Source organism: Nycticebus coucang, chromosome 3 (genome assembly GCF_027406575.1).
Source record: "Nycticebus coucang isolate mNycCou1 chromosome 3, mNycCou1.pri, whole genome shotgun sequence".
Classification (NCBI taxonomy): domain Eukaryota; kingdom Metazoa; phylum Chordata; class Mammalia; order Primates; family Lorisidae; genus Nycticebus; species Nycticebus coucang.
This window is the reverse complement of record NC_069782.1, coordinates 12,301,710-12,324,970: the sequence shown is the minus strand read 5'-3', so window position 1 is coordinate 12,324,970 and position 23,261 is coordinate 12,301,710. Positions and strand designations below refer to the sequence as shown.

The following is a 23,261-nucleotide window of genomic DNA, read 5'->3' as shown; positions in this document are numbered from 1 at the left end:
TGGCTTGTGGCCCCCCAATGGTAGTATCTTAAAGAATCGTATCATGTTTCTTTGTATCTGTTAAGCTGTGGAAACAAACATGAAGTCCTTTCTTTTAAAAAATGGATTCTAAAAGATCTTTGATAATTATTTCTAGGGTGTTTTGGTAATTCATTTTTCATTTTAATTTTTATCAAATTAATACATGCCCACAATAGCAAATGAAATAGGCACAGAAGGGCTTAGGAAGAAAAGCACCAGTCTCCTGTTTTTCCCTCTGTCAGTCCTTTAAGGAGTGATCTTCTTTTAATAGTTTCTTATTAGGCAAAGGTTACAATGTCAGAGGCTGCCACTAGGGGTTAATAACTTCTTGGACCATCATAGGCTTTGATAACACACCTCCTTGTACAGCTCTGATCTGCACACCCAGTGTAGGGCCTGGCCTCCCACTCTGAGACCAACTAAAGGAAGAGGTCCAGTGAGTTAACTATCTTGCAAACTTTGACCAAAAGGGGGAGGAGATAAGATGGAAGGCAACCATCAGATAAAACACCTCTCCACACCCTCTTTGGAGGGACTGACCAGAGAAGCAAATAGTTCTACACAACCTCCCCTAAAGACTTCCAAACAATCAGCAACACCTGTTATAAATTTCCTGAGACTGTACTCTCCAATAAAGTGTTAGGAGGTTAAGATTTTTGTCTCAGGCTGTTTTCTAGAGAATGTGAGCTAAGGACAGACATAGTCTCTCTGTCTTGTCTCTTGTGTTTTCCATCTTGGTGTCTTAAACCTCTATACTGTGGGAAATATCTCCAATGCTATTTTTTTCTTCTTCTGCTTCAGGTTTGCTTTTGACAATCACGTTCTTAATCTTCTTTCGCATTCTCTAACTGTTCTCTCTTCATTACATCAATGACTGGTCTTAGGAATACATTTTCTTCTAGGATTTCTGAGTATACTAATTAAAAGATTTCTTTAAAGTTAATTCTTTTCCTTTCATTATCTCTTGCCCCCCTAGGGGTCAGGGGTCAGCTTCTTTCTTCTGGTCTTTTTCATGAAAGTTCCCCTCAGAATTCTCAAGATCCTCACGCGCTGGTGGTGCAGGTTGAGAGCTTGGTTAGCAGGTATGGGTTTCCTCTGCTAACCTGCTTTCTGATTAGGTGTCTCCCTGGAATTAAAATTCCAACTGGGAACTCAATGTGGGACAGGAAACAGCATGTTATTTTAGTGTTAGCTGTCAGGACATTATTTAGAATGTCCTGCCCCTACCTCCTAAATATCAGACTAAAGGAAGGAGTGCCAATATCAAATATAAAAACAATTAAATTTCCCCCAAACATTTTGATCAACTTCTCTAGAGACAAATAATCATGGTTTTCTGTTTCGTTTTTCCTTTGTTAAGAGTGCAGTAAGTAGATGCCAGTGGGAAGGGGTTGGAAATGCTCCTGCAATGCCATATAGTTGAGTTATCCCCTATATCAGGCGTCCTCAAACTTTTAAACAGGGGGCTAATTCACTGTCCCTCAGAGCATTGGAGGGCCAGACTATAGTTAAAAAAAAAACAACAAAACAAAACTATGAACAAATTCCTATGCACACTGCATGCATTTTGAAGTAAAAAAACAAAATGGGAACAAATAAAATCATACAGTCTCATGTGGCCCGCGGGCCGCAGTTTGAGGACCCCTGCCCTATATAAACACTGAATCCTGTGTTTTCTGTCCCTTCTTCACTTCTGCTCAGAGAGCCCTTGAGGGTCCCTGCTGGGTAGACTGGCTTCCATACCACAAGCAGCCTCCTTTGTTTCACTGCTAAGCTTCTGTTTATCCTCCATTTCATCCATCCATTGGTCCTCACTTGCTTTAGCTTTTCCAAGAATTTGTTTAATATCACTTTACCCTTGTCTACTTGCTATTACTGATTTATTTCTTTCTGTACTTCTATAGTTATTTCAGTAAAGTCTGACGAGAGTTTGGAGGCAACTGAAAACATCAATCAACTTGACCTAGACACCATGATTTATTTTTTGCAAACAATTTCAACCATATGTAAGCTCTGGAATTCCAGGTTCCTTTACAAATGTGAGAAAAGTTAATCGACTAAAACATCTACGTTTCTTTAAAATAACTCTTGAATTAACACAAGATGTTTAAAAAGCAAATTAGAGAAGGTTAAAAGGAAAATAAGAAGTGTTTACAATTCTTGAAACTACCCTTATACTTATGGCTTTAATAAATTAGGAGCATTTAGATTACAGGAAGCAAAGCAACTCAGAGAAGTACCAGAAGTAAATAAATGTATGCTGTCAGTCACAGCCCAAGTACCATCTACAAGTATACTGAGCGCTAAATGCTAAACATTTTAAATTCTTCCAAACAAAAAAGATTTGTCATGGTCTTACCACTCTCAGAAACAAAAGAAATCAAGTATTTACCAGTAGGATGCTTTATTTTTCACCTCCCTCCTTCTTCGTGAATGCAATGGTGGCCAAGATCAGAATGCAGTCTAATGGAAGGAAGATAATCCCTATTGCCCCAGTGATCTCTAAGCAGATGGATCCATATGGCATGCCATGGACTATGATCCTCCAGTCAAGAATGGCAATGAAATATAAGCCAGTGATTGCAACATTTAATCCTTTTATCATGGGACAAATCTACAGAAGAAATTAGAGTCCTATGATAGAAGAAGCCATCAAAAAAGCTATTATAAGGCTGGCACAGCAGCTCCTGCCTGTAATCCGAGCACTTTGGGAGGCTGAGGCAGGAGGATCATTTGAGCCCAGGGGTTCCAGATCAGCCTGGACAACACAGTAAGATCCTGTCTCTATAAAAATAAAAAATAAAAACAAAATTAGTTGGCATGGTGACCTGCACCTGCAGTCCCAGCTACTCTTTGGGAGGCTGAGGCAAGAGGACTGCTTGAGACCAGGAGTTCAAAGTTATAATGAGCTTTCGTCATTGCACTTCAGTCTGGGTGACAGAAGGAGACCCTGTCTCTTAAAAGATAAAAAGCTAATTATAAACAGGCTGTTATTACTGAATAGGGAAACCTGTCTCAAAGTAAGACAGAATGTTCAACTTAAGAAAGGAAGCATACTAAAATGTAGGTATCTGAAACTAGCTATTAAGAACACCAAAAAGACACCATCTATACTTTAATGGCTGCTTAGTAATGAGAACATTCCCAGATTTCACTCTGTATTTCTTATAAAGTCTAGTCAATGCTCAAAACAAAAACAAAACTTCAAGTATACTTAAAGGGGGAGGGAGCATATCTATTTCTTCTCCCCACTTACAATCTTCCTTACCTGGAACTTCATTATTACCATTACCAAATCAACTAGACTATTAAGCTTCATTAAAAAATAATTTTCCTAGGGTGGTGCCTGTAGCTCAAGGAGTAGGGCGCTGGCCCCATATACCGGAGGTGGTGGGTTCAAACCCAGCCCTGGCCCCCCAAAATAATAATAATAATAATTTTCCAGTAAAGAATGGCAGCTGCAGTGGCGTCCATAGCACAGTGGTTACGGCGAAAGCCACATATACCAAGGCTGATGGGTTCAAACCCAGCCCAGGCCAGCTAAACAACAATGACAACTACAACAAAAAATATCTGGGCATTGTGGTGGGCTCCTGTGGTCCTAGCTACTTGGGAGGCTGAGACAAGAGAATCTTGTCTTAAGGCTTAAGCCCAAGAGTTGCTGTGAGCTGGGATGCAACAGCACTCTACCAAGGGCAACATAATGAGACTCTGTCTCTAAAATAAAAAAAGAAAAGCCCAAGATACTTGAGTTTAATTTTTTCTTCATTTTAAGATTTTTCCCTTTCAGTAACAAGGAGCTTAAGGACCTGATACTTTAACCCACTAAATATCTTTTGTAAAAGGTCCAAATTTCTTTTTTTTTTTTTCCCCCACCCAGGGCTGGGGGTGGGTGGGGTGGGTGAGTCCAAATTTCTTGAAGGATGTTTCGACTGTAGAAAGAACACCAGAAATACTATGGAAAAATAAATTCTAGCTTCCAGTTCTGCTGTTACCATGCTATATGTATGGCCTTGGACAACTCACTTCCTCTCACTGGATCTATATCCTGATTTGTAAGATAAAGTTCACTTTAGTTCTAAGAATCTATGAGTCTATGATAAAGTTACTTTAATCCAGGGATAGAATATAGTTTGTAAAAAAGAAGAAAAAGAAACATTAGGCATATTACCACATGAAACCAAGTATTTTCTTCTGTATCAGAGTCAATAAAATGTCCTCAAGTAGTTTATCTGTTCCTCTGCCCAAAACGGCTAAGAGCTACTCTAAAGAAGCCAATACTTTTGGTTTCTTTCTTACCCTGCCCAAATGCTCCCCATGTAAAATATGAAATACTAAGCCAAACTGTAAAACCTCAACACTAAGTTACATTTCAGGAATCTAAATTATGCCAAAGAGTCAAACTGTTCTGATCTTATCCTGGGGGATAAGGCTCTAAGAAAATTAGCAAGCATTTCTCAAATTTAGCCAAAAGTGGGTTATAGAAACGTGAGAGGGGAAAGTAGAGCTTATGTAAAGAAAAAGCTAAATAAGCATTAAAGCCTGTATCATCTATCTTATGCTTAATGTAACTTCTATCATCAAGAGCAAGGGGAGAGAAATAGCATAAACCTTAGAAACGTAAGCCAAAGCTGTAGCCTTTCACATTTCTTCCCTCAAGAAGGTAAGGTTTTATGGAAGGGGTTCTAAGTTTGCTTCAAGGAACAACTTTCTTCCGTAACAATGGTTTGCGAGGAAACTAAAAGTTGTAGGATTTCTTTAAAGGTAACAGATACTCTTGTTCAAAACAGTCTTTAGAGGTAGGTTCATTAGACAGGGGATGTTTTAGGACTTAAGATTCTCTTCATGAGTGAAGCCTTGTTATTCCTGGTAAGCTAGGAAATGGCCATGTATTGTGTGGATAGCAGACACCTTGTACATATTCCTCTGTGCACTTGGAACCACCAAATTTCTGCTTGAGTATCATTCTGCTAAGATCGGGGAATCCTTTTCAAATGTCTCACGATCTCCTTTACACATGGTGCTAAAGGTAGCCACTGATGGTCAATTTGAGATGACATGTGAAATTACGATGCAGGATAAAACTTAAAAAGTAGTAAAAAAAGTATTCTTATTTTTTTCTTTCTTTTTATTGTTTGGGGTTCATTGAGGGGTAAAAAGAATTAGTTTTTTGTTTTCTTTTTTCACTTAATTTTTATTACCTTGTATCTGTATACATTTAATCAGGTACAATGTGATGATTTGATACACAATGTTGGATGCTTAAGTCAAACTAATTAATATAACCATCACCTCACTTATTTTTGTGGTACGACATTTATAATATACTCTTAATGGTTTTGAAATGTACCTTTGCATTGTATACCTTAGGAGAAGAAAGCACCTTTAAAGGATGGATAGCAATGTCAGGTGGACCAGTACTCATGAAGTCTGGGGTCAAGGTTAATTTAAGCTGGCTCTGGTTGCTGCCACTATCTCACCAACCTTCCTATATTGTAAACTTCAGGATTTTGCACAAGCTTTGGACCATTGCCTGATGGCACTCTCTGGGGTATCTCAAACTTTCATAAATGTGTCTGAAATAAGAAAAAAAAAAAACCTTAGAAAGATAAACATAGATTCAAATCCAGGCACTGCCACGTACTATTTGTTGTCCTTGGACAAGTCACTCAATCTCTCAATGCCTCAAGTTTTTTATCAGTAAAATGAAGAGTGATTTCTACCTATTAGGGCACCTATAAGAATTTATTGAAATCATCTATAGAAAAGTCTTTGCTTTGGGCTTAAAAAAATTAAAAATAATAACTGTCACTGTTATTTGTAAAGGAAGAAAAAGAGAAATAATATACAGTCCAAATACAACCAGTAAGCATGTGTCTCTTTTTATACAGACACATCAATACAAATATTAAGAGGAGAAAAATCACATTCTTCTTACTAAAGGCTTTATATAAAACATAGGCTAAGCGAAATTGAATAAAACACACATACTTCCCGTTTCTCAAAAACGTCCCCTGGTTCCTCAAGAAAAAAATTTCAAAGCATATAGCATAGTTCCACCTTATCCATGGAGGATGTATTCCTAGACCCTCAGTGGGTGTTAGAAATTGCAGATAGTAGCAAAGCCTATACACACTACAGTTTTTCCTATACATACATCCTCATGATAAAGTTTACTATAAAAAGTAGGCACAATAAGGAAATTAAATATAATAACCAATAAGATACTCTATTAATATTTTTGGATCATGGTGGATTTGGGTAAGTGAAACCTCACAAAAGGAAATCACGAATGGGGTGACTAGTACTCAGGTGAACTTTTGGTCACAGCTGCTATGCTAACAAACAGGTGACTCAAGAAAGCCCTAAACAATGCTATTTACATACTGCAGGTCCACAGCACTGCCCCATCAAAATTTCTAGATAACCTGATTACCATTGAAATAGTAAGGACTGAAAGAGTCTAAATATTGCTTATTGAGGTTTTCTGAGATTCCATAAAGTTTAGAGCAATAATCATCTTTCTCATAGTCTAAAGTGCCCTTATCTTCTACACTGTTTAAGTGAACAAATGGTACTTTGAATTTCCTCCCTCCCTATTCTGCTGTAATCGCACAGGCAGGTAATACCCAGGTAAAAAAAGATGTTTCTCCATTTCCACAATAGACTACAAACACACTGAACTACAAAAACACAGAACCCCTGTTTTTTTTTCTTATCCATGTATTTCTGCTAATGAACCATTTTTTACCTTTAATTAGAGCAGTCTTAGACTCTTTCTAAAACTACCCTACCACTAACCCTCACTCAATACTAAATAATTTGATTCTAGAATCAGATAATGTCTTGCACAAGTCATACAAACACGCGCGCACACACACAAAATGATAGTGTCATACTCTTACTTCTCACCCTTTCCACCTCTACCAAACTTCCCAAACTAATTTTTCCTCATATAATCTTCTAATAGCACTTTAATTATACCATATTTATATAATTTACTATATTCTACCTTGTTTTTTTCTTTGTAGAGACAGAGTCTCACCTTACTGCCCTTGGTAGAGTGCTGTGGCGTCACACGGCTCACAGCAACCTCCAGCTCTTGGGCTTCTGCTATTCTCCTGCCTCAGCCTCCCAAGCAGCTGGGACTATAGGCGCCTGCCACAACACCCGGCTATTTTTTTTTTTTCTTTTTTTTTTGTTGCAGTTTGGCCGGGGCTGGGTTTGAACCCGCCACTCTGGGTATATGGGGCCGGCGCCCTACTCACTGAGCCACAGGCGCCGCCCTCTACCTTGTTTATAGTAATTTATATACCTCATATACTCTTCCCTCATACTCCCTGAAATTACTGTTCAACTGATTTTTACTTATACATTAAGAATATATTTAATGAGACACTGCTGATTTTCATAGTCTCTCTTCTGCTTTCAATCAAGATAGAGTAACAAGAACCAGATTTATCTTCTCTTCTCAAACAACGAAAAACAGCAGTATTCAAGACATTGTCCAGTAGGCAAGGAAGGGCAGCAAATGAAAAGGTGAGCTTTACAATGCCCCCATTTACTGAGTGGAGAAAGTTTCCAGGCTGTGGTAGTGCTGGCAGGATGGACTCAGGCAGCATCCAGTGGGCTCCACAAATTGAGGAAATAAAACTAGGAGTGTGGGGAAACCAAGACAGCTAGAGTTCACAGGTAATCACAAGAAGACTGGAGAAGAAGAGGAAGGTACACAAAGAGAGAGAGGTCTGAAGATCTTAAGCACCAGTTGAGTTGCAAGCACTATGTATCTGTGTGTATGTTGATGGAAGACTAGAGAAAGAAACACCTGAAAAAAAAAAAAAATGGAGGGACCTCACATGGTGCCAAGAACTGAGCCTGTTCTTAACTGCCTGAGTGGAAAACCTAACAATTTAAGGAGCATAGATTAGAGTAAGAAAAAGAATCCTGCCTCAGCAGCAGGGCAAAATTAACCAGAGACTAAACATAGCTCAGGTCCTGTCTAACAAAAAGCTTAAAAGCAAGACCTGAAAGGATCAAACTATTTCTAAGAAACTTGGCTGTACTGTAGGTAAAACTCAAGAATATTTATAGAAATAAAAAATTATCTAGCATCAAAAAGAGAAAATCCACAAAGTCTGGCATCTAATCAAAAATTACTAGACATGCAAAGCAGCAGGAAAATACAACCCATAATGCTGAGAAAAATACATATATCACAACTGACCCAGAGCTAACACATATGTTAAGATAAGCATGCAAGGATATTAAAATATCTGTATTCCGTATGCCCAATATGCAAGAAAAAATGAGTGTATTAAAAAGAGACCCAAGAGGTGTAAGGTCAAAGACCCAGGTCAAAATTATAAATATGAAAACTACGTCTGAGATTTTTTAAAAAAAGCATACTGGGGCGGCGCCTGTGGCTCAGTCGGTAAGGCGCCGGCCCCATATACCGCGGGTGGCGGGTTCAAACCCGGCCCCGGGCTGAACCGCAACCAAAAAATAGCTGGGCGTTGTGGCGGGCGCTTGTAGTCCCAGCTACTTGGGAGGCTGAGGCAAGAGAATCTCTTAAGCCCAGGAGTTGGAGGTTGCTATGATGATGTCTATGTGATGCCATGGCACTCTACCAAGGGCCATAAAGTGAGACTGTGTCTCTACAAAGAAAAAAAAAAAAGCATACTGGATTGGATTATAGGCAGGTCATACATTGCAGGAAAAAAAAGATTAGTACAGTTGATGACACCCCAATACAAACTATCCAAAAGGAAACATGCAGAAAGGAAATAAGGCTAAAATAAACAAACAGTGAGCCTTGAAAAAAACATGGAATGGTTAGGGTCTCCTAAATATCTAGGTTGACAGCTTTTCAAAATTTCATAAGTAGTATGTAAAGTAGTATGCAACTTTTGGTAATCTTAAGGGTAAGGCAAAGCAAAGAGGTTGATATTATATTCCATACACCACGTTTGGTATGATAACCAATCCCTGAAATTTCATCATTACTTTTGCATTTACACCCATCTTCCCTCTTTCCTGACTTCCCAGGAGGCTAACGCTGTACTGTCATTTACCTTCATTCTATCTTCTGGATACAGACAGCTTTCTGCTAGAACATCTACATCCCCAAAAGGCTGTTTATTCCAAAATCCCCCTATCTTCTACCCAAAGAAAGCATCTGTTTCCCAAATTACATTTAAGTATTAACTGATTTAGGTAATAAGAATTCACTCATGAGTGATTACCCAATTTAACTTTACTGCTTTACATTTCAAAAGAGGACCTTGTCAGCTTGGTGCCTGGCACAGTGGTTACAGCGCCAGTCACATACACCCAGACTGGTTGGTTCGAACCCAGTTCGGGCCAGCTAAACAATGACAACTGAAACAAAAAAAAATAGCCAGGCATTGTGGTGGGCGCCTGTAGCCACAGGTACTGGGAGGCTGAGGCAAGAGAATCGCGTAAGCCCAAGAGTTCGAGGTTGCTGTGAGCTGTGACACCACGGCACATAGTCTACTGAGGGTGACATAGTAAGACTCTGTCTCAAAAAAAGAAAAAAAAAAAAAGAGGACCTTGTCGATGAATTAAAAAGTTAAAAACCATTAATTCATTCAAGACATATTTGTTGGTTTAATAAAATTGAACCAGACATGGTGTTAAATACTCATGATTCAGTCTCATCCTGAAAGAAACTACATTCTGATGGAAAAAAACAAATATAATTACAAAAGAACAACAGAGGGATAACTCTTGTGAGATAAGGCAAGTTTTCTCAAGTACGTGAAGTCTAAGATGAATTTTTAAAGACAAAAAAATTAATCGTGGGAGAAAAAAATGCATCCTGGCCCAAATAAAAGTATAGTCCTGTGTCGCTTAATGACAGGGATACATTCCAAGAAGTGCATTCTTAAGTGATATGGTCATGCAAACCCCATATAGTATACTTATGCAAAACTAGACAGCACCCTCACTATACACCTAGGCTATATTGCTCCTAGACTACAAACCCATAGAACATGTTATTGAATACTGCCAATTATATGACAATGCACATTATTTGTGTGTCTAAATGTATAGAAACAGTAAGTAAAAAATATGGTATCATAACCATATGGGACTAACAGATGTATACAATCTCTTAGTGATTGAACCGTGGTTATGTAGTACCTGGCTGCACATGAAAAAATATATAAAAAATAATATATGAAAAGATATATGAAAACTAAGAAGGGGTATAAAATATGGCATATTTGCCTGATCTCACCAGGTTTGAGTCCAGCCTGAGCCAGAATCCAATCTTCTCTTAAGTTGAGTCTATCTTTTCAAAATTTCTTTTGAGGAATTTCAACATCATGAGCTATAATTGTGCCATTATACTCTAGCCTGGGCAATAGCTGCCTCCAAAAAAGAAAAAAAGTCCAATTTGGTTTTCAATATTCTTTTTTGATATAATTTTAACACCTCGATCAGCTCAAATTTGCTGATTTTCAATATGTCATTTGTGAATACAACCAACACCTTCAAAATAGCATTTTTAATAAGTTTTAAAAAAGAAAATCTCAGGGATAGTAACCTTTGAAAGATGAGAACAAGACCCAGAGGTCAGAAGACAGGTAGAATCTTGCCCATCAGCTGACAGCACACTTTATAAGGGAAGAGAAAAATAGTAATATTCTACTTAGGAGTTAAAGGTAATATCCTTTTATTTCTGAACACTACTTGATCAATGAACTATAAAGACTGAGTAAAGCAGGGCAGCACCTGGGGCTCAGTGAGTAGGATGCTGGCCCCATATACCGAGGGTGGTGGGTTCAAATCCAGCCCCAGCCAAACTGCAACAAAAAAATAGCCGGGCATTGTGGCAGGCATCTGTAGTCCCAGCTACTTGGGAGGCTGAGGCAAGAGAATCAGCTAAGCCCAAGAGCTAGAGGTTGATGTGAGCTATGATGCCATAGCACTCTACTGAGGGTAAGACTCTGTCTCTTAAAAAAAACAAAAACTAAGTAAAATATATTATCATAAAACTTAAAACAAAGATATATTTAATAATACTCATATTTATACAATGACAGTTACCAGAGGCTAGGGTTGGGAGACAGGGAATGAAGATCACTCAGGAAAAGGGTACAAAAATATAGTTAAAAGAAATAAGTTCTAGTGTTTGATAGCATTATAGGGTCACTTTAGTTAACAATAATTTACTGCATATTTCAAAACAGCTAGAAGATCAGGAATGTTCTTAATAAAAAGAAATGATAAGTGTTTAAGGTGATGAGTATTTTAATTACCCTAATATATCATTATGTAAGATACAAATGTAACAAAATATCATGTGTACCCACAAATATATACACTTATATATCAATAAAAACTTTAATACTCAAAATTGATTTTTACTCAGTAATTAGACACAAATAATAAATCATTCATATAAATTAATGCAATTAGTCCAGGACAGTCGATGAAGATTCTAGAAACCATGTTTTCATATCCATGAGGAAGAAATAAGAAAGAAAAAACAAGCAAAGACAAGATTAAAGGAAACATTCAGCAATATCGCCAAATATTGGGCTTTTATGTAAAAGAGATTAAACTACTCTAAATGACTTCAGATGACAAAACTAGGAAGAATAAGGACAATAACAAAAACAAATTTCAGCTCATCAGAAGGAAAACCTTTCTACTTTTTAACAGGCAACAATGGCACTACTTATCTCATGTGGCTCACCATACAATGAAAGAGTGTATGAATCTGGAATGAAATAGGGCTCCAGTTTGAAGCCTAGGTTTCAAGGTTTCAAACTTGCTGCTTGACTTCTAGAATCTTAGTCTTGTGCAAAAACTGGGAAAAATACCACCTGCCTCAAAAGGTGATTGACAAATGACATATGATATGTATATAAAATTGGTACAAACTAGGTATGCAAAAACAAAAAGGTATTTCAATAACAGTCATTATCAGTGTTGGTTAAGAACAAGGATGCTAGAGCCAAACTCTTCAAGTTTCCTAATTTCCATAGAATGGTCATTAATATTAACAGTCCTTATCTCACAAGGCTGCTGAGAGGAACAAATAACTCAATACATATAAGGCACTTAAGAACTGCCTAACGCATAGCATGTACACTACATTATTAATATTCCTATTAGTAGTCCCAGCTACTTGGGAGGCTGAGGCAGGAAGATCACTTGAGCCCAGGGGTTTGAAGTTATGAGCTAGACTGCCACGGCACTTTACCCAGGGCACAAAGTGAGACTCTTTCTCCAAAAAAACAAACAAACAAACAACAAACTTATTTAATGATAATAATATCCTATATTATATAACATAATTATTATATAATATTATAATAATGATTATTTTTATTAATTAGTGAATTCTGTTACTGCACATGCTTCACCAAAGTGTTGAATAAGTCAGAGATGGTAATTCCAGAAGTGTATCAGAGACTTACCTAAATTAGTCACTCATTCAACAAATATTTACTGAAAATCCAATACCTACAAGAGGCATTAGAATACAGTGATGTAGAGTATCAATTCTCAAGCCAGTCTGCCTGGATATGAATCCCTACAAAATCTCTTCACAACTGTATGAACATGGGCAACTTACCAATCATATTCCTGGTTTCGTCTTTTGTGAAATGTAGGTAATACAGGGTTGTTATACATTGGCTTGTAATACACTGGCTTAGAACAATGTCTGATATTAACATAAGTATATATAAGAATTAGCTCTTATTATTATTATGCACTATGTTTCAGGTACTATTGTAGACATTGGGGCTACAAAAGACTGTGGACAAGGTCTCAGACTTCACGGAATTTGTACTCTTCGGAGATGGGGAAGAGGAAAGATACACAGCAAACATATAACAAGTAATGATAAACACTAATGTCAAGTGAAGAAAAGGCAGGATGAGAAGATAAGGAGTGATGAGGGAATGCTAGTTTAGACAGCAAAGTCAAGGGAGAGGTCTCCCTTAAGAAGTAGCTCCTGAGTAAAGCACCACATGAGCATCTGTGGGAAGAGCAAAGAGAAAAGCAAAGGAAAGGCCCTGCAGGAGGGTATAAGGAGTGTTAAGGGAAAAGCAAAGAGGCTAATGTCACTGGAGTGAAATATGGAAAGAAAAGGGCAGCAGGAGATGAGGCGAGGTGGAGTGCCGCAGCGTCATAGCTCACAGCAACCTCAAACTCTTGGGCTCAAGTGATCCTCTTGCTTCAGCCTCCCAAGTAGCTGGGACTACAGGCGCCCACCACAATGCCCATTTATTTTTTGGCTGCAGTTGTCATTGTTGTTTTAGCAGGTCCGGGCAGGGCTCAAACCCGCCAGCTTCGGTGTACGTGGCCGGCGCCCTAGTCACTGGGCTATGGGCACTGAGCCCATGCAGGGTCTTAAAAGATCTCTGTAAGGCCACAAGATTTTGAGTCTGAAGGGAAACAACAGTAAGGTTTAAGCATAGGGGTGACAAAATCATACTTCCATTTTAATGATTCACTTTGGCAATGACCTTTAATGAAATATGCGACTCCAAGTTTTCCTTAATTTAATCATCCTAATAGTAATAGAGAAACACTTAAAGAGTCTAAGAAATGGAAACAATGCATCATGATGGCAAACTGTAGCACTCTGCCTGCCTGGAAGAAGCTGAGCACTGGAGCCCAGGTGCTACAATCAAACTGCGAAGTATTTATTGCAGGAAGCATTCTCTTCGAGTTTGGTGGCTTTCTCATAGAAGTGTTGTGAAGAAATGTTCAAGAAAGATTTAATAGTGGTTTGGAATGTTGGGAGAAAAAGACTGAGGAATTATGACTTCAGACAGGAACACTTGGCATACTAATGTCAGATCCCAGAGAGGATCGTATACCAGAAGGAGACAGGGATGCACAGAGGGGCTATCTCATCAGCATGACTGGTTCTAAGTGACAATCTGTCTGAGTATCAAAAGATGTCAAAGAAACAGCCCAAAGTAAGGAATTATATGATTAGAAGTTAAAATTTGAGTACTCCAGTAAGTCAAAAAGATTCCATTGTTCCTACATGATAATATTCATAGATGTGAGCCTAGAATTTTTTAGGGAAGAAGAGAAAACTGGGTATACAAAACAGGAATTTCAGCTTATGCCCTATTACTGATAGGAATGAGGAATGTCATTACCTTTCAACATGGAGATGTCCTCTGCAGCAATTCAAACTTAAATAGCAGGTTGTCAAGCACAAAGTTTACCTAGACTCAAACTTACAATTAAGGAGGAAGACAAAGGAAAAAATAATAGTAATAGAAGAGAAAAAAGAAAAAAAGTGTGTGTGGTTGGTCTGCAACTGAGAAGGAAAAACCATTTTATGAATCAAAATTGTTCAGATTTCACTGCAGCTCCATTTTATGGAATGCTGGGTATATTTTCAGCAAAACTAAGTCGTTCTTAGAATAGCAATACTTTTTAAGAGCCAGTCTTGGCCTTGGCAAGGAAATGGTTGTGATGAAGATATGGTGCGGTATAGAAGAATTCAAATCTCTGGAAAAAGTAAGGATTTCTTTTGTTCGTTGTAAAGGAACATAAATTTAAGTCTCCAATGCACAATCTTCACTTATCCTCCAACTTCCCCAAATCCTGTGCAGCCCATAGAAAGTAGAAAGTGTGCCAAAACAAACAGTGTGGGCTGCAGCTCCGTGGATGAAGGGGTGGGATGAAGATTCGGGTAGCAAGGGAGCATGACTGGCAGGCCACAGAATGAAATCACTTTTAAACAATACCACAAAATGGAGATAATACGACGACTTCCAGAATTCTCAGAAAATGGGATATGCTTAGCAAAATCACACAACAGATTCCCTACTCTAACTCATTTCAAAGAACAAAAACAGAAAAGATTGGAGAAAATGAAACAAAGTAAAACATACCTGCTCTCTTATCTGTCTTTAATCAAAGCATAAAAATACCCTCCCTCTTCTCTTCTCCCAACCACCCAGGAACAGAAGAGCAAACTGGCAACAGCTCAGGTGAAAGACTTCAGCCTACCAGCCACAAAGCAGAGATAACAGACAATAGAACTGGTGATTCATTACAAAAGAATACACTTCAGAGCGGCCTGCTGCCACAAGGACTCACAGAACTATTTAAAGGAACAGCAACCCCCTTTCCAATCTCCCTTATTCCCAACACCTTCCCTCCTCTTGGTTCTGATGGAAAACAGATTTTGAAGAAAATGCCAGCAAAGCACTGGGCTGTCCAAGAAAGGGAGGGCTTTGTGTTCCACAGAAACTGGCAGTCTTATACCACACTGGAGTACAAAAATTTTCTTTCACATCCACACTGTAAAATCTTTTCCTCTCTGCCTAGTAAACTTTCCCTTTCAACAATAAATAGTATAACTAACTGAGTTTGACTAAACTCTTTTGTTCACTAATCAGAGTTCAAGTCATTTGTAATTTTTTCTAATTTTATACATACTATGAGAATTTCTCTTTTCCTTCTTTTTATTCCACATCATTTTCAAAATGTGAGACAATGCAATAATTTGGTTAATGTGCCTAAAGAGATCTCAGTGAAGTACTTCTACAACACATACACGAACAGTTATTTTTTTTAATGGCAAATGAGTATGTCTGTCTATCATATTAGAATTTTGTAATTCAATTGCCATTTGCTTTTGGGGGGGGATTCTTTATATATTATTAATGATAGCAGTTTACTAATTAAAACAAAAACAGCCTTAGAAAACTAGAGCATATGTAATAATAAAGCACACACTGTGCAAATACTGATATGGAACCAATACTGTATAGTGAAAATGTTACCTACAGAAACCTCTTCTTCTGCCAGCTGCTCAGGAAATTAGAGACTAGAGAAATGGCAGGATCTGAATAGTCAAAGCACCTAGGTAGCAAATAGTGAAAACACATCTGTGGGTGTCACCTGTGGCTCAAGGAGTGGGGTGCCGGCCCCATACGCTAGGGGTGGTGGGTTCAAACCCAGCCCCAGCCAAAAACTGCAAAAAAAAAGAAAGAAAACACATCTGGTATATCTCTAAATATACTAGTCAAAACACTAAATATTATAATAAAGCACTTAACTTTCATAACCCAGTCTTACCCGATATAGATATTTTATATTGAGAAAGCTTATGTGACAGGTCATTGGGATCAGATGTCTGGCTCAAAAAAAGAAACACAACAAAACAAAAAACGAAATAGAACTACAGAACAAATAAAAAGATTTGGCCCAGTTGGTTATTTTCTTTGATTTTTCCCCTCTAGATTACTAACACCTAAGTAGATTGCATTAACACAGGAAGTGTATACAACAAAATAAATATGCGAGAATATTGGAAATCCACAAATTTGATATATTATCCTTTCTAGTTGTATAATTTCAGGATAGGCAAAAACTAGTTACGTTTTTACTACAGCATTCAGCACATCCTCATAAAACATGATGATTTTAACTATTAGAACTCTTAGGCATTAAAATAATCCCTCTTTCCAGTTTTCATTTATTCCCTTTACTTTGTTCCCAAAATTAGTCTCTTTACATACTATTAAGACCACATATTCAGTGTTATAACCATGTGCGTTCCAACTTATGCTCACACATGCTGTGCTACCAGCTCCTCCAGAAACTAAGGGGAAATGTTCCAAGAGTCCACATATAACTCACTATAAAAATACCTAGTTTAGATAACTTTTACTGATTTAAAAATATATATAATGAAAGGTCAAGTAGGTGAAAAGCCTTCTGTAATAGCTGAGAAAGAAGAGAGCTGTTACCCTCTAATATTGCCAGTTAACAAAAATTGAATGAGGGCTCCAAGGTTAAGCAAGTATCATTTCCCAAGCAATGAGAATCCTGAAGAAGGTTTTCTCTTTTAAGAACATTTCTTTAAAACAAAGCAATATTTCAAAAGAGTTCATTAGACTGATGATGATGGGATAAGAAGTAGAAGAGAAATATTTCAAAGGTTTTTCCATTTTCCGAAAGAGGGAGAGGTTTCTTAATAATCCCCAATTTCAGATCTGGTGAAATATTACTTTGGAAAGAAGCTTTGCTCCTAAGGTTCCTACTGAAGCTTTCCTTCCCTCTGGATCACAATGGGAAAATCTCACTATAGGTTTCCCTCCTTCTAAATAGCACTGCAGGGTATTATGTAACATTTAACGGAATAGGATTCTAGCTCCTAAAATGATGCCTCTATCCTGACAGCTAGCTGACTCTCTCGCCCTCCGGTGGTGACTTGGAGAGGAAGAAAAGAGAGAATTCAAAAAAAGGGGAAACCTCCTTAAAAGGAAAGCACCATCCAGTGATGAAATTTCCCTACAGAGCATAAAAGCCTGGAGTGAAACTGATCCTAAGTCTGAGATTAAAGGACTTGAACGTTCTACAATAGGAATGATTTCTCACTAATAAATCACAGCTTCATTATTCCCTTTCAACCTTTACATAAAGAAAAAAAAAGGGGGGGGGGGTAAAGAGACATACCAAAGGGTGCCAGCAAGAAAAATTGTCCCACCAGGGAGAACCGTGGAACAGTATTCACCTTTCCATTTGTCAGGGATGACTTGCTAAAATGCAGATTAGATAATTGCCAGACTTAGCCAAAGAGAGGCAGGGAGAAAAAGGCCGAGACGCAGAGGAAAGGCAGGGAGGAGGAGGATGAAGAGGAGGAGGAAAAGGAGGAGGAGAGGGGGAGTGAGAAGGAGACAGAGGGAGGGAGGAAGAGAAGGAGAGAGAGCGCGGGAGAAAGCAAGCAAGAAGCGAGATGGAGAAGGGAGAGGGGAGAGAGAGGGAGCAGAGAGATCTTCCATTTCCTATTCCCTCTCCTTCAAATGTCTTTTAAAGCCTGTGTGATTGCCACATATACAGATTTCTTCTGTCAGGAAAGGCTCTACCTGCTTCTGTTACACCTGGATGCTCCTAAGGTTTCTACTGAAAATCTTCCTTGCCAGTAACAAAGCCATGAAAAACATTCTTTCCTAACCTTCATTTTTAATAAGCCATTTACAGCAAAGGCAGCAAAACTGCAATTCCACAGCCCATTCGGAGAAACCAAAGGGAATCAGGAATTAGATTTCCCTATTACACAAATTCTTTTGCATTCTAAAAGGAAGTCAATCCCTGTCCCCTCCTTTTGGCAGTCTACAAGAATCTCTTCCTACCTCTGCAGTCTTTCCCTCCCTCTTCTCAGAACCAAGACAAAGAGGTAGACAAATCCCCACAGGGTCTTTCCTGAGCTACAGCTGCACAGTACAGGAAACAGAAATCTGCTATGGAGCAGAGGCAGGGGAAGAGAAAAGGATACACATACATAACACACACATAAATGGACTCGGCAAACACAGACCAACACTTCTCAGCTGATAACAATAAATCTGGCCTTTTCTAAGAAGACAATAATAACTAAAAGTCTGCTTACTATACCCTACCCCAAACCTTTATTTAGATCCCAGACACAAAAGAAACAGACCGAGGAAGCACAAATCTTACCTGAGTTACCATTTTCTTTTTCTCCATAAACCAGAGTAGATAATAAACCTTCAAAGCAGCCGTGCCAGGCCACACCCCCACAGCTTTCTTTTCTACCCCCTCCCCCCAATCTAGCTATTTAAGGGTGGGTAATCGATCTCCTTTTATACCGGTTTCCTTCCTTTTTCTTTCTAATGTTTCTTCCTTTCTTTTCTCTTCCTCTCTGGCAGTCTCTCCCCCTCCTTCTTTCTCCAGCTCCCTCCCATATCTCAGGCAGATGGCTGAAGGAAGCCCCACCCCTGAATGCCTAAGGTAATTAATCAGAGTAGAGCCCCACCTCTTCCTCCTCCCCTTACCCCTCCCAACAGGCTGACATCTCCCAATTCCAGAAGCTGGCCTGCTGGTGAATGGCAGCTCGGTGTGCGCTTTGCGCACGTGTGTGTGTGTGTGTGTGTGTGTGTGTGTGTGTGTGTGTGTGTGTGTGTGTGTGTGTGTGTGTGTGTGTGTGTGTGTGTGTGTGTGTGTGTGTGTGTGTGTGTGTGTGTGTGTGTGTGTGTAGGGGGAAAGAAGGAGGAAGGGAGGGGAAAGCACCATGTGCTGGCATATTTTAAGGATGCGATGGTGGCATTAATTATACAGCACTGAAAGCATTCTTAGCAGCTTACTATGGTTAAAAAAATTTAAGAGATTCCAGCCATGAATATCTGATAATAAGAAATGAAATAAAATTATTTTTAAAAAATATTTTCACTGATGTACAATTTATAGCTATAGTGGACTTAAGGAAAGCTATGAAGCAGGGCAGCGCCTGTGGCTCACTGAGTAGGGTGCCGGCCTCATATACCAAGGGTGGCGGATTCGAACCTGCCCCGGCCAAACTGTAACAAAAAATAACCGGGCGTTGTGGTGGGCACCTGTAGTCCCAGCTACTTGGGAGGCTGAGGCAAGAGAATTGTCTAAGCCCAAGAGCTGGAGGTTGCCGTGAGCTGTGACACTACAGCACTCTACCAAGGATGACAAAGTGAGTCTCTGTCTCTTAAAAAAAAAGAAAGCAAGCTATGAAGCAGTGAAAAGCTGTTGAATGACCATTGTCTGGAAGATTTTTCAAGTAACAGGAATATGTAAGAACTTGCTTGTCCTGGAAGACCAAACTAGCCTAATGAGAGCAAAGGACTAAAAGAGAGGAGGAAGGTAAATTAAAGTGATTTTCCCCTACTATAAAAAAACCAAGGGATTCTGAAAAAGGTGTCTATAAATATGACTACTTAAGAACCATAAAGTGTACACCAAAAATGTACAGAAATCTGACAGCTTAAAGCTTCCATCTTCATTAATAATTTTGGTTAATTGGGAATTTACCCTTTATGTTTCTCAGTGTTTCAGTCTCTATTGAAAAAAAAAATTCTTTCTTATATATAAACTGTACATCTATGCCATTATTATAAATAGTAACTGTTACTACTATAGAAGGTTTAGGGAAAAGTTTAGGCCCCTAGCACTCTGGGGGGCCAAGGTGGGTGGATTTTTTTAGTATTCTAATTTTTTACATATTTTAGTTGTGCTGTATTTATTGTTTATTTGTGCATATATTTATGTGTTTGTTTTAATATCTAATAAACTACCCAAAGGTCAAAGAGATTAATTCCAAAATTAAGCTTCCCATTTTTTAAGCTCCCCCCCCCTTTTTTGGAGATATAGTCTCGCTCTGTTGCTCTGGGGGGTAGAGTGCTGTGGCATCAAGGCTCACAAAAACCTCAAACTCCTGGGCCTGAGCAATCCTCTTGCCTTAGCCTCCCAAGTAGCTAGGACTATACCAGAACGTCCAGCTATTTTTCTATTTTTAGTGGAGACGAGGGTCTCACTCTTGCTGAGGCTGGTCTTGAACACTGGAGTTCAAGCAATCCACCCTCCTCGGCCCCCAGAGGCTAGGATTACAGGCGTTGAGCCATCGCACCCAGCTAGCTTCCCATTTTTTATTAAAAAAAAAAACTTTTATGAGCCCACAGTTAACATCATAAGCTTCCCATTTTTAAAATAAATACCTGAAGAAAACTCAAAATCCCAAATCACTTTGACAATACTTAGGGTTCCTGCTGTCTCCATGAAGATTAGTTGGCAACAGGTAGAACCAGGATTTTAAAAATGGGCTGTATGGTTGGCACATTGCCACAGCAACATTATCATATTTGCCCCTAAAAATCATTTTAACAATTCTAAAAAGAAAACAGAAACTATAAAACCATCTATAGAACCTGGAGAAACAGCACAATCTAACTATTTACTGAATACTTAAAATATGTCAGGCTGTATTCTGTGAGATTTACAAATATACGTATGTTACATATATACAAATCTGCAACTGAAAAGTCAATCAGAAGGAGATAGAATGCCGTCAAATTTTTTTATTTTTATTTATATATACGTATGTATGTGTATATATATATTTTGTCTTTTTTAATTATTATTATTAAATCATAGCTGTGTACATTAATGCGATCATGGGGCACCATACACTGGTTTTATAGACCGTTTGACACATTTTCATCACACTGGTTAACATAGCCTTCCTGGCATTCTCCTAGTTATTGTGTTAAGACATCCACATTCCACACTTACTAAGTTTCACATATACCCCTGCAAGATGCACTGCAGGTGTAATCCCACCAATCACCCTCCCTCCGCCCATCCTTCCCCCTCCTTCCCTCCCTTTCCCCCTTCCCCCTATTCTTAGGTCATAACTGGGTTACAGCTTTCATGTGAAAGCCATAAATTAGTTTCATAGTAGGGCTGAGTACATTGGATACTTTTTCTTCCATTCTTGAGATACTTTACTAAGAAGAATATGTTCCAGGGCGGCGCCTGTGGCTCAGTTGGTAGGGCGCCGGCCCCATATGCCGAGGGTGGTGGGTTCGAACCTGGCCCCGGCCAAACTGCAACCAAAAAATAGCCGGGCGTTGTGGCGGGCGCCTGTAGTCCCAGCTACTCGGGAGGCTGAGGCAAGAGAATCGCTTAAGCCCAGGAGTTGGAGGTTGCTGTGAGCTGTGTGAGGCCACAGCACTCTACCGAGGGCCATAAAGTGAGACTCTGTCTCTACAAAAAAAAAAAAAAAAGAAGAAGAAGAATATGTTCCAGCTCCATCCATGTAAACATGAAAGAGGTAAAGTCCCCATCTTTCTTTAAGGCTGTATAATATTCCATGGTGTACATATACCACAATTTATTAATCCATTCATATATCGATGGGCACTTGGGCTTTTTCCACGAATTAGCAATTATGAATTGGGCTGTAATAAACATTCTGGTACAAATATCTTTGTTATAATGTGATTTTTGGTCTTCTGGATATATGCTTAGTAGAGGAATTATAGGATTGAATGGCAGATCTATTTTCGGATCTCTAAGTGTTTTCCAAACATCTTTCCAAAAGGAATGTATTAATTTGCATTCCCACCAGCAGTGTAGAAGTGTTCCCTTTTCTCCACATCCACACCAACATCTCTGGTCTTGGGATTTTGTGATATGGGCTAATCTTATTGGAGTTAGATGATATTTCAAAGTAGTTTTGATTTGCATTTCTCTGATGATTAAAGAGGAACATTTTTTCGTATGTCTGTAGGCCGTGCGCATGTCTTCTTCAGAGAAGTTTCTCTTCAAGTCCCTTGCCCAGCCTGCGATGGGATCACTTGTTCTTTTCTTGCTTATACGTTTGAGTTCTCTGTGGATTCTGGTTATTAAATCTTTGTCGGAGATATAACCTACAAATATCTTCTCCCATTCTGAGGGCTGTTTGCTTGCTTTACTTACTGTGTTCTTGGCTGTGCAGCAGCTTTTTAGTTTGATCAGGTCCCAGTAGTGTATTTTTTTTTTTTTTGTAGAGACAGAGTCTCACTTTATGGCCCTCGGTAGAGTGCCGTGGCCTCACACAGCTCACAGCAACCTCAACTCTGGGCTTAAGCGATTCTCTTGCCTCAGCCTCCTGAGTAGCTGGGACTACAGGCACCCGCCACAATGCCCGGCTATTTTTTGGTTGCAGTTTGGCCGGGGCCGGGTTTGAACCCGCCACCCTCGGTATATGGGGCCGGCGCCTTACCGACTGAGACACAGGCGCCGCCCAGCCCCAGTAGTGTATTTTTGAAGCTGCTTCAATTGCCCAGGGGGTGGGGGGGGTCCTCCTCATAAAATACTCACCCAGACCAATTTCTTCAAGAGTTTTCCCTGCACTCTCTTCTAGTACTTTTATAGTTTCATGTCTTAAGTTTAAATCTTTAATCCAGTGACAGTCTATCTTAGTTACTGGTGAAAGGTGTGGGTCCAGTTTCAGTCTTCTACAGGTTGCCAGCCAGTTCATCCAGCCCCATTTGTTAAATCGGGAATTTTTTCCCCACTGAATGTTTTTCATTGGCTTGTCAAAGATCAAATAACCATAAGTAGCTGGATTCATCTCTTGGTTCTCTATTCTGTTCCACACATCTACTTCTCTGTTTTTGTGCCAGTACCATGCTGTTTTGATCACTATCAATTTATAGTACAGTCAGAGGTCTGGTAGCGTGATTCCTCCTGCTTTGTTTTTATTTCTGAATAATGTCTTGGCTATTCGAGGTTTTTTCTGATTCCATATAAAACGAAGTATTATTTTTTTCAAGATCTTTAAAGTATGACAGTGGAGGTTTAATAGGGATTGCATTATTATTATTATTTTTTTTTTTTTTGGAGACAGAGTCTCACTACGTTGCCCTCAACAGAGTGCTATGACGTCACAGCTCACAGCAACTTCAAACTCT

General features: G+C 39.0%; 1 protein-coding gene across 28 annotated transcripts in view; it reads right to left on the bottom strand.

Moving 5' to 3' along the window:
• RBFOX2 (RNA binding fox-1 homolog 2) overlaps window positions 1-23,261 on the bottom strand; it is a 310,217-nt gene that overhangs the window by 89,715 nt on the left and 197,241 nt on the right. For 4 of the 28 annotated variants that reach the window (XM_053585222.1, XM_053585215.1, XM_053585218.1 and 1 more), the window contains exon 1: window positions 18,502-18,883. The exons of 23 other annotated variants lie outside the window; for them this stretch is intronic. In XM_053585222.1, coding sequence (XP_053441197.1) covers window positions 18,502-18,528 — 27 coding nt within the window. In that variant the 5' untranslated portion in view covers window positions 18,529-18,883. Of the gene's footprint in view, window positions 1-18,501; window positions 18,890-23,261 lie in introns of those variants that run through there. One more of the 28 variants, XM_053585214.1, reaches the window with a different exon arrangement.